The sequence below is a fragment of the Vigna radiata genome, unplaced genomic scaffold (assembly GCF_000741045.1).
Source record: "Vigna radiata var. radiata cultivar VC1973A unplaced genomic scaffold, Vradiata_ver6 scaffold_161, whole genome shotgun sequence".
Lineage (NCBI taxonomy): Eukaryota > Viridiplantae > Streptophyta > Magnoliopsida > Fabales > Fabaceae > Vigna > Vigna radiata.
In genome coordinates this window covers 325,774-337,846 of record NW_014542362.1, presented here as the reverse complement: position 1 = coordinate 337,846, position 12,073 = coordinate 325,774, and the positions used below count along the sequence as shown (strand labels likewise).

General features: G+C 31.5%; 1 protein-coding gene and 1 pseudogene across 1 annotated transcript; one reads left to right on the top strand and one right to left on the bottom strand.

Annotated features, from left to right (window-relative positions):
* Nucleotides 1-319: 319 nt before the first annotated feature.
* LOC106779768 (cellulose synthase A catalytic subunit 8 [UDP-forming]-like) lies at nt 320-1,368 on the top strand. Its single transcript, XM_014667963.1, has 2 exons — nt 320-589; nt 781-1,368. The coding sequence occupies exons 1-2, from the start codon at nt 320-322 to the stop codon at nt 1,366-1,368; spliced, it is 858 nt and encodes a 285-aa protein (XP_014523449.1).
* A 6,771-nt stretch (nt 1,369-8,139) lies between these two features.
* Nucleotides 8,140-9,337, bottom strand: LOC106779767 (annotated as a pseudogene).
* Nucleotides 9,338-12,073: the final 2,736 nt, after the last annotated feature.

Here is a 12,073-nt window from a genome sequence, read left to right as displayed (position 1 = left end):
AACTACTCCATATTAAAAATATAATAAAAATCCTTGCATCTTTTTTGTTTTCAATTTTTTCATATTAAACTTAAGGTACAGAGTTTAAGATTCTGAAAAAAAAAATATTTGAACTTAGAAATATTTTTTAAAACACTTAATCTGAAATATATTTTTAACACATTATAGACTGGTTATTTCAAATGTTATTTCCAAATTTAGATATACTTGATACTAGACAATGGGTTGAGGTCAATTATTTTTAATACTAAATTCTAAACAACTTTCAAAGTGTCTAATAACATAAGTTTTCACTCTCGTACTCTTTTATATTTACTGCATGCCTTTGAGGCCTGCATTCAAAGGGTCTGCACCTATCAACCTGTCTGATAGATTGCACCAAGTCCTTCGATGGNCACTTGGATCAGTTGAAATTTTCCTAAGTAGACACTGCCCCCTCTGGTATGGATTTGCTGGAGGCCGTCTCAAATGGCTGCAGAGAATGGCTTATATAAACACCATTGTGTACCCTTTTACATCCCTTCCTCTTATTGCTTATTGCTGTTTGCCTGCCATCTGTCTCCTCACAGGAAAATTTATCATACCAACGGTAATTTCCTCTTCGTTACTTTTGTTCTAGCATGAATAGTCAGAGTTATTATCTACTGAGTAATTAATTCCCAGGGTTCATCTGTAAATTGTCCTATGAAAAAAAAATTATTTATTACACAACTCAATAGAAGTTCTCATTACTAATCACCAATGCCTTACATCACGTTGTTTGTATACAATTTCTGACAGCTCTCCAACGTTGCAAGTATTCTCTTTCTTGGACTTTTCCTCTCAATCATAATAACCAGTGTGCTTGAGCTGCGCTGGAGTGGTGTTAGTATCGAAGATTTGTGGCGTAATGAGCAGTTCTGGGTGATTGGAGGTGTTTCAGCCCATCTATTTGCTGTGTTCCAAGGATTTCTAAAGATGCTGGCTGGTGTTGACACCAACTTCACTGTCACTGCTAAGGCTGCAGAAGACGGTGAGTTTGGTGAACTTTACCTTGTGAAGTGGACTACTCTCTTGATTCCTCCGACAACCCTTATCATTGTTAACATGGTTGGTGTTGTTGCTGGATTCTCTGACGCACTTAATGGAGGGTACGAGTCTTGGGGACCCCTCTTTGGGAAAGTNTTCTTTGCATTCTGGGTGATTTTTCATCTCTACCCNTTCCTCAAAGGTCTCATGGGTCGCCAAAACCGCACGCCAACCATTGTTGTTCTCTGGTCAGTGTTGTTGGCCTCTGTCTTCTCTCTTATTTGGGTCAAGATAAACCCATTTGTTCACAAAGTTGACACTGAAGCCATCTCCGAAACCTGCGTTGCCATAGATTGTTAACAGAGAGGTTTTGAATATATGTATTTATATTATATCTATGAACGTTTAAAATATAGATTTTTTATGTGCATTGAAAAGTTGAAATTCAAGCTGTTGTCCAATTTATAGTCACTGTTTCCATCACCATGAGAAGATTACCATTTTTTCCGCATATATTTGTCTCAAATTCACCTATTATATATCTTTGCCTGTTAACCCACCAGCATTGCATTATTGAATAAACTTGTACTTCAAAACTTTCTTGTAATAGCAGGACTCATCTTCCCTAATCCTTCAGGTCCTACACAACCTATGCAACCGTTAATGAGGACTTGTTGGAACCTACCTTTTGGGGCCAAGACCTTGCCCAATCCCTAAAGATTATTGTATAACTTACATTTCTTTACTAATAGATTGATATGATTGGTACAGAAAGGTATCCCTTAACACTGATCATGAATTATACCCCCATGTCTATGCACATGGTAAACTATGTTATAACAATAAATGTTATTCTCAATTATATATTCTGATCATAAATTGTCTTTTTGTGGGTGAATGATAACTTACTCAATGAGTTTAAATTGAGTTATCTTTGAGAGTGTCTTGTTTTTAGAAGACTTAATTTCATGGGCTATGACCAAAAGTGGTTAATGTACTCATTTGTAATAATTTGGTTGTTTAGTGGAATCTTTTTATAATGTTTGTTCAAGGAAGAACTAGATATATTGAGTTTTGATGAATTAGTATAAAATCTTATGCATTGTGTGTTGTGCTTGTTAGCTAGATAATATAGTCTAGTGTTATGTGAAAATAGTGCATTATCTATTTAAACTTCTAAAATTGTTCAAACACTTGTAATTACAATAAATAGTTATAACTAACAATAATTGTAACTTAATCTTAAAAAATACCTAGTGTTGTTAATCTTTGAAAGAAAGTAAAAGGGTTTTTCAAAAGTGACATTATATGTATTAATTGTATAAGTCAGAAGTAAGAGGAAATAGTACTTGTTTGTAATTGAAATTTTGAATAATGGAACCTTTCAAGAATTTCTTAAAGAAAAACCAGATGTAGTCCAAAGTTGAAGTAATGTAATATAAAAATGAATGTTCTTTACTTTTCTATTATACTTATAGATAACGAAATTTGTTTTCTGTGATGCAATGAAAATGAAGGACAAGCCTCATTTATTTAAAGGAGAAAAATTTGATTACAAGACACAAAGAAATTTTTCATTTAAATCTTGTGATACTCATATGATAAACATATTGGACAATGGAAATTATATTTCATTTGAGATGAGAATAAAACTCTTTCTAAAAACAAATGAACATATGAGTTGAAACAAATATACTAATCAAATTTTAAAGCCAAAAACGCTTTCGTTTGTGCATTGTTACAGAAGGAGTATAACAAAATCCTTGTCTTCAAATAATTTAAAGAAATATAAAGCACTTAATAGAATATATGAAGGTTTCACTAAGATAAAACAAAATAAACTTAGCCTTCGTAGTAGATAATATGAATTTTTTAATATAGAAAAAGAAAAATAAAAGCATACAAAACATATTCGGTAGATTTAAAAGGAAAAATTCTCTTTAACAACTCTTTTTTGACAATTTTTTTACAACGCATACGTGCCAGTCTATGATTCGTCCGTTTCAAATATTTTTTTAAACATAAATTTAAACAAACCAGTAAAATAATGACATGTGTCCTGTTGTCAAAAAGTTGTTAAAAAAGAGTTATCAAAATATCATTGTCCGATTTAAAATCATATTAAATGAATTGAGGTCACTAGATAAATATTATGAAAACTAGACCACTTTGGCAATAACTTAAGAAGATTACCTAGACAACGGAGATAATATGAAATAACACCATCAAATAACTTGGAAACCTCTCCTTAAAGAATTCATATGAATCATCAAAGTCCATAAGTTGAAGCTCCATCAATATATTAGCTGAGAAAGGAGATATATCTTATGTTAAAAGTATAACAACCTAAAAAAACACTACAAAATACTTAAAATAAGCCATGGACAACATCATAAAATGAGTTCACGCTTATTTTTTGAGCCATGGATTGAAGAAAATAAGAACATGGGAACATAAAACCAAAATACACGCATAAAATGAACATGGAAACATACGAAGAACAAAAGAAAAAAAATGTAAGCTGAGAATTAAACAAAAATAAAAAGAAAGGATGTATACAAGTAGAAATGTAGAACTCGTTCCTGGAGTTAGATTCAAGATAAGTATAAAGGAATAACAGTTTATATTTGTAAGATTTTAAGATAACACTAAAAGAGAATTGCACTCTAAAGAGTATAATGTTCCGAAAGTTTATTAAAAATATTTTATTCATTCAACAATAGTGATATAAAGGAAAAAACTTTCTTATATAAAAGGAATAATGTGCAAAGGTCAAAATATGGATAACATTCTTGCTTTTAAATATCACTTTTATATTTGAAATTATTGTAAAGGATTGTCTCCAATTTCATCACTAATTCAAGTTTCTGTTTCTAATTTTATCACAAAAGTTGAAAAGTCAAAATATTGGTCTTACTTTCCATGCGTCTTACTTCCTTGTGTAGTCTTTTTACTTTCTTTTGCGAAAATTCATCATGTTTTTCGTATTTCTTCATACAATCTCCTTGTTTGCTTTGACAAAAAATGTCAATACGTTCAAGGAAGGTCCACTATTAAGTCTTAAACTAGAAATACAATAAAAATCAAATCCAATTAACAAAATAAAACTTATCATTTATTTTTTCATTTCTTGTACTCAACTCCAATTTCTTCTTCTTCTTTTTTCTTAAACTTCTATTATATAAAAATCCAGGGTAAACTTTCATTAAGAGCATTCAATATTACGAAAGTATTACTCATAATATCTACCTTTAAAATCTACCGAATTCTCTCTTTTCTTTTATTTTTCCGCTAAGTCAAACTTATAATGGTTGTTGCTTTATCTATTTGACCTCTAAGGAACTTCAATTTGATATATAAATAAAATATAAACAATTTTCCCACCTCTTCGTCTCTAACTCCAAGATGGTGTTTATTGTTTTCAACGTTGTTTTATTCAAATTCAGCGTGATAAATTTTGGTTCAAAAATATGCATTTTCTCTTGCTAATTTTCTTTTTTACCTTTTTTTTTTATAATTTTGATTCTCTGGTTTGAGTATATTAGTATAAACTAGGTTAACTCATTAAATAAAATAAAAAATAATTAATTAATTATTAGGAGATATATTAGAAATTAAAATACTCTAAACATGTCTAAATTGGGTCAAATCTATTAGAAAATATATTAGAAATTAAAATACTCTAAAATAGTCTAATCGTATCTCATCAATGCCATGTCACTCAAAAACTCAAGCTACTACCTTCATTTACTGTACAAGGACGCTCTACTGACCCAGATCCCTTGACATTAATGAAATTTGTGCAAAACTAGGAATTCCTATTTACTTGTATAAATAAATAAATTCCTATTTTAGTTGCTCAATAATTTTAAATTATATTTTAACTGGACCAGAATGAATTAGAAGAATTCGTGACAAATTAGTTTTGAATAAAGTGTCAGGGATTTGAATAATTAGAAATTTGTATGTGAATAAATATATGTAATATAATAAAAAATAATGTAAATTGTTAAAAGTATTTGTTAGTTACGTGTGAAGAAAATATTTAGTTGAGAGAAAATTAAATGATAGATGTGTATTAAATTAAATTAATTAATTATTTGAGTTTATAGAAAGTTTGCAAATTTGAGTTCCATGTGTACTTAAAATGTTAAATACAAATAAATAGTTTTATCAATTGTAATTGTGATTTAATGGTTGTTGAGTGAAGTGAGTGATTTTTTTATTGAATAAACTAGATTAATGTGAGGTATGTAAGATCATCCATATGTAAGAATTGTGATGACCAAATTAAACCATATTCGAAATGGTTATTTGGTGACTGATATAAACCAAAAACCTGAAAGACGTGACGTTCAAAATAACAAACTTCAAATCTTTTGGATTTCGTGTTCCAAAAATTAGAATAAATAGCACCTGGACAGAGAAAGGAGGAAAAGAAATACGTTAAACCTTCTCTGCTTTGCTTTCGTGGTTCTGACCACTACTCTAACATGTTTAGCCTAGTACAACGTTCGATGGGACTGACTGTTGGGCGATTGTATATCAAGAGGCACGAGCACGACGACGTGAGTCGTCTATTGAAGTCAGTTGCAAAAGACATGGAGAAAAAAAAAAGGAAGAAAAAAAGAAAAGATTGGAGGAATCCAAAAAAAGGAAGGACATTCCAGATAACGAAATATCGAAGTTAGACAAAGCGAGGAGGGAGAAGAAGCATGTTCCATCGGAGGAGCAAAAGAAAAGCTTCGAAGAAGGAAAAAAGGTATTGAAGCTGTTAAACAATTCATAGGGAATAAAATACGATACTTTCATTCATTCCTTTTTCCAAAATGACGTAACATTATATAAACATTGTATTATTGTACGTAAAAATAGGAAACAACCTTAAAACAGAAAACAACTTTCAACTTATTCTAAAACAATAATTTAAATCTAAATTATATCTTCAACACTCCCCCTCAAGTTGGTGCATGAATATCAATCATGCCCAACTTGTTAATGACTTCTTCAAACACCTTTCCTGAAAGGGCCTTTGTTAATATATCAGACCGAACATGTGGAGTTTGAATTACTTGATTATCTAGCTTTTCCTTAATAAAATGTCTATCCACTTCAACATGTTTGGTTCTATCATGTTGAACCGGGTTATGTGCAATTTCTACCGCAGCCTTATTGTCACAGAAAAGGTTCATCGGTTGTTCATATTTGATTCCCAAATCAGCTAGGACGTTTCTAATCCATAGTAATTCACAAATGTCATATGCCATACCTCTAAATTCAGCTTCAGCACTAGACCTTGCAACTACCGTTTGCTTCTTACTTTTCCATGTGACTAAGTTGCCTTCTACAAAGGTAAAATCCCTGAAGTTGATTGCCTTGTAGTTTTATCTCCAGCCCAGTCTGAATCTATGTATCCTTCTATGCAAGCTCTATCATTTTTTGAAAATAATAAACCTTTCCCTGGTGAACCTTTGAGGTATCTAAGGATACGGTATACAACTGTCATATGTTCTTCACTAGGAGAATGCATGAACCTACTTACAATGCTCACAGAATAGGCAATGTCAAGTCTAGTGTGAGATAAATAAATTAACTTTCCTACTAACCTCTAGTATCTATGCTTGTCCATTAATTGGGACCAAAGGCAGATAAACTGCTGCATCAACGGGGGGCGTCAATAAGCCAACTTTTCACCCGTTTATTCTCAGTAACCCAATTATCATAAGTTGGGTTATCAATGGAGGGTTTCGCAGTTGCGCCAGTGAGATACCCCGATTTGTTTCGAGCACCAATACGCATGTCCATTAATTGGGACCAAAGGGGTAGTTTGAGTCATCGAGAATAACAGTGATGGGAAAAGAAGAATTATCTTGCTGAATGATAATATTGGAAGATGGGGCAGAGGTGGAAGAAGGATTGGCCATGGCGAAATTGGGAATTTAGGAATTGGAAATAGTACGAAGATAGATATTCCCGGAATTAAAAAACCAGGCTCTGATACCATGTTAAACAATTCACAAGGAATAAAATACGATACTTTCATTCATTCCTTTTTCCAAAATGACGTACAATTATATAAGCATTGTACGTAAAAATAGGAAACAACTTTAAAACAGAAAACAACTTTCAACTTATTCTAAAACAATAATTTAAATCTAAATTATATCTTCAACAGAAGCCCATAACAGACAAAAAATTCGTCAAGGTAAACAAGTTGGTGATGGAATATTGTAAGTGGCATGCTGAAAACAAGAGGAACAAGTTGAAGCATGCTCCGTCGGAGGGGAAGAGCGACAAGTCAAAGCATGCTCCGTTGGAGAGGAAGAGCGACAAGTCGAAGCATGCTCCGTCGAAGGGGAAGAGCGACAAGCCGAAGCATGCTCCGTCGAAGGGGAAAAGCGACAAGCCGAAGCATGCTCCGTCGGAACGGAAAAGTGACAAGTAAAGGAATGATCCATTGAATCAGCCCTGAATCTGATGGAGGACAGTGTATCGTCTTCAAAGTAAACCCTCTAGTGTTCCATTGCTTGAAATCAATCACCGTCGTGTTTTAGTTTTATTTTGTCTATAATAAATACATGTTCCATATTTAAATAGGATTCATCCTCCATTGATTCCTTGCTGATCACGGTTTCTTGATATCTCCCTTTTCTTAAAACTTATATTTATTTTCTCGTATATTAAAGCGAAATGAACTTGTCACGCCATGAATTAAATGCGTACATCAAATGTCAGGACAATACATTTTGCGCCTTGGTGTAGTTCAATCTATAATTTATAATGCTCTTTAATGATAGGTTTAAACGTGGTATCATTCCTCTGTTGGAAAATCTGAAGTGAGTTTTTGTTTCTTTTAATTGTCTTAATTAAGTTTATATATTTGTGAAATTGAATCAATTAAGCTTTGTTTCATAGTGTTGTTGTCATCATTAGTAATTTTCTCACCAATTATTTAATTGTTTTATTTTTTTAATGTGAAGAATATTGATGTGCAGTTTTCCTTTTTGAGGAGAGGTTGATGGAAAACATTGACAAACTTAAAGGCTTTTAATACTGAGGTCAACAGTGGCTCTGCTCACTGCACCAAAAATGGTGCAACATCTTCTCATAACAACCATTCTTTTCCAGCCTTTATGTGCTTTCCGGACCAATTTCAAACATAATTCCAGAATTGGAATCCTTCCAACTAATTCTGAGAACAAAGGAACATCTAATTAATTGGAAATCACTAACACTAGTACAAAAACGAAATATGACGTACATAGTTTTGTACGTTATAATAGGTCTACATATTTTATGACGTAGCAAAAGTTTACGTTATCTGAACATATTATGACACTGTTTCTAAAAGAAATAACTCTAATGAATGTGAACATAAATAATTTTACTCACAATTTTTTCCAATATTCATATAAAAAAATGGACTGAGCAATTCCACACTTTCCTGATCTGCTGTTATGATGTATCCTCCCTCTCCCCAATCAGCACCCCATGAATTCCTCACAATCTAATAATCATGACCGTTTTCTGTACCATATCCAACAGCCACAACACCATGATCTAGATCTGTTCCACATCTTCNNCTGAAGACACCCTGACAAATATGAAATATACTGATTAAAAAATTATGTCAACATTGCAAAACCAATTTTGTTTAAAATTGAATAGGGAGAGAGTGGAAGTTTTTATGTTCTAATCAAAAGNAAAAAATAAACCACATGTTTTTCACTTAGACTTTGGATCTTCCCATTCTACTTCTTTCTATGCAATAGGCACACCTTCTTTTCCCAGGTCATGAATAAAATCAAATTGAATAAAATCAGATTGGAAAATGAATAAAGTTGAAATTCCCTTCATCCTCCTTCAATAGAAACGCTAAAGGACTGATTTGCAACGACCCTTTTCAATGCTAACTCATCATAGGAATTAACATTTTCATAAGAATCAATAGAAACAACTTTGGCATTTTTCTGCACATTAGCAAAATAAACAAACAAAACAAAGGAACATAAGAATTTGATTGATAACTATGTTTTAAAAGCAATTATTTTCTTAAAAGATCAGGACCAAGTTACTAACCTTATACTGTTCACATGTACCATCAACAACACGGTAAGGGTAATCCTCCTCGGAATCGATGCCTCCATGGTTGATGATGAACTCAAATGCGTAGTCCATAAGTCCTCCTCCATTGCATCTCATGTTATATCCTGTATCACAATCGTTCTGATAATGAAATCAATTTGCCAGTCACTATCTTATTAATTCCTTCCACAGGACCAATTGCTGAGAATGACCAACAACTCCCTATATTAAAGAAAATAGTCATTAAACAAAAATCTCAAACTAACCTTAAAAAATTACAGGTTGTTAAGACAAAGATCACTCAAGAAACTCATTTGTCANAATACAACTACAAACACCGAAGCACTCTCCTAAGCTAAAGTAACTTTCTTTAAATTATTATTTTGACCTTTTTACTCAGGTTAAAATGTAGAGAATATTAAATATTCTTGGACAACAGAAGATAAAAAAAATTGGTATGGTGCACAGAGACAAAGAACTATAAAAGTGATTGGTAGGTTTTAAGTATTATAATATGTTCAGATAACGTATATTTTTGCTACGTCATAAAATATGTAGACCTATTATAACATACAAAACTATGTACGTCATAGTTCGTTTTTGTACGTCATAAAATATGATTTTTGTCCTAGTATAAATACTCTTTCATCTAATAACTATTTTAGAGATTAAAACTTTTTTTCAAATAATTATACTTTTAAACATAAAAGACTTTTTTTTTAAAAAAAATTTGAGTAAACACTATTTCGCTATTTATGTGCAATTCAAAAATTGTAAGCAAAATTTTACAAACATAATCTTCTATTTTCTTTAGAAGATAATATGTTGCACTATCTTTCATAATGTATTACATAGTTATATATATATATATATATATATATATATATATATATATATATATATATATATATATAAAAGATTTTGAAATCACTTTAACTATTCAAACTTAAGTCAAAAGTACGTCAATTAATAATTCAAACTTTATTCCAAATATGTTATCTTTGATAAAATTGTGAACCTTGAGGTAAAACCTCTTTAACCAGTTGAATCAGATGCAGGTAATAATAAGACTTGTAGAAAACAACAAAAGAAGGGAAGAATGATGACAATCCTTAAGACAAAGATCTCAACAATTTATCTTTACGAATTTGGAGACATATCTAAATGGGTATTGTTATAAGAGATCTAGAAATTTTAGAAATCTCTTAGGAATGCATTTTTGTTCATTTGATCCATTTTATGCATTTTTTTAAAAAAAAAATTAGCCATTTTTTTATGCTTTAAAATTTCTATCTTGTATGGTTCAAAGTATGATTTTTTAAAGTTTTTTATCCTAAAATTATATGTTTTAAATCTCCTATTGTGTATGTTTGAATAAATCCTTAATTTTGAAATATATTTTATGCATACATGCTTTTATTAAAGGGGAGTATTATCTTAAGAGGAGAACATGAAACACAAACTTTTAATTATGATAAAAAAGGGCGAGAAAATATCTTAAAGCTTATTGTTATTCACTGATCCCCTTGTCTTTCATGAATTGTGTTTTTTATTCAGATTATTACTAAAAGCTTTAATTCAAAGGAGTTTTTGATCATCATTAAAAAGGGGGAGAATGTTAGCAAAAGGATGAAGATGAAGTTTTGATGATGCCCAAATCAAGTCAAGATATATCAAGATTCATGAAGATTCTTTGAAGACTTATTTTTTTGTTATTAAAAGCTTTTGTAATAATTGTAGTTTGAACTTAGATTTGTAATAGGTTTTGATTCTTGTACCTTCCTATTTTATATTTGCTGTTCAGAATCATAAATGCACAGTTTTAATCAATTAAACCAAGTATTAATCGATTAAAACGTTACAGGTGCTGAAAAATCAACTGGCAAGGGAATAATCGATTAATTCCTTTTTTAATCGATTAGTTAATCGATTAATTCTTAGAATAATCGATTAAAACTAGCCGTTGGAGTTTTCTAGTTTTTGAAAACTCTCTTTATCCATCAACAACAACTCTTCCCTTGTGCTTTAGAACTCAGAAATCATTGTGAATTGTGTGTTCTTGTTCGGCTTGAGAAACTCTCGTCTGTGGAGTTGGTGTAGTGCTACTACGGTGACGGAGGAATAGCCGGTTGCGTCTAAGGAGGTGTGTGGAAGAGGATCATCCTTCGTGAAGTATTCGGAGGAGGTGTTTCATCCTTCGTGAAGTATTCGGAAGATGTGTCTCATCCTTTGTCAAGATTCAAAGAAGGTGCAGATTCATCTCTTGTGGTACCAAGAGAGGTGGTTTCTAAACCTTTACAAATTGTTTTTCTTTGTGATTATTATTTGTAATTGTTTTGTATAGTGGAAAGTTTATATTGGTTTGAGATAAGCTAGTGGACGTAAGATTGGTAAGATCCGAACCCGTATAAATATTATCTGTGCAAATTTCTCTCAACCTTACTCTTTTATTTATATTTATTATTTGTGTAGTAAGTTAAATTAAGTAGAAATTAAAAGGCACGCGTTTGTATTAAAAACCTTCTTGATTTGTTATTCCACTAACAATTCTGCTGCAGCCGCTCTGACAATATTTGCCACCACTTCAAGTCTCATTCAGAACTCCGACAATGTCGTCATCCTGAAATTGTAGGTGGCTCTAGTGTTGACTCGTCAGTGGGCTGAAACCTCCGCAGAAAACACGCAATCTCGAGTTGCGATCGAGTTGTAGCTTGCAAGCATGATTAAGTTTAGCTTTGGTCTGGATGAATGTGATTCATTGACGACATTGCTACCCACAAAGTGAAGGAGCTTACTCTTTAAAACGGACTTGTTAACATATCATTTAAACTAATTACATGGACTATTTTTTTTAAGTAATCACTCACATTTTAATTTAATGACAATTTTAACCCGTAATATTTCAACAATAATTCTAATTTATATTTTGTTTTATCAAATTCCCATTTCAACACTTTCATCAGATTATATTTTCCTCCAT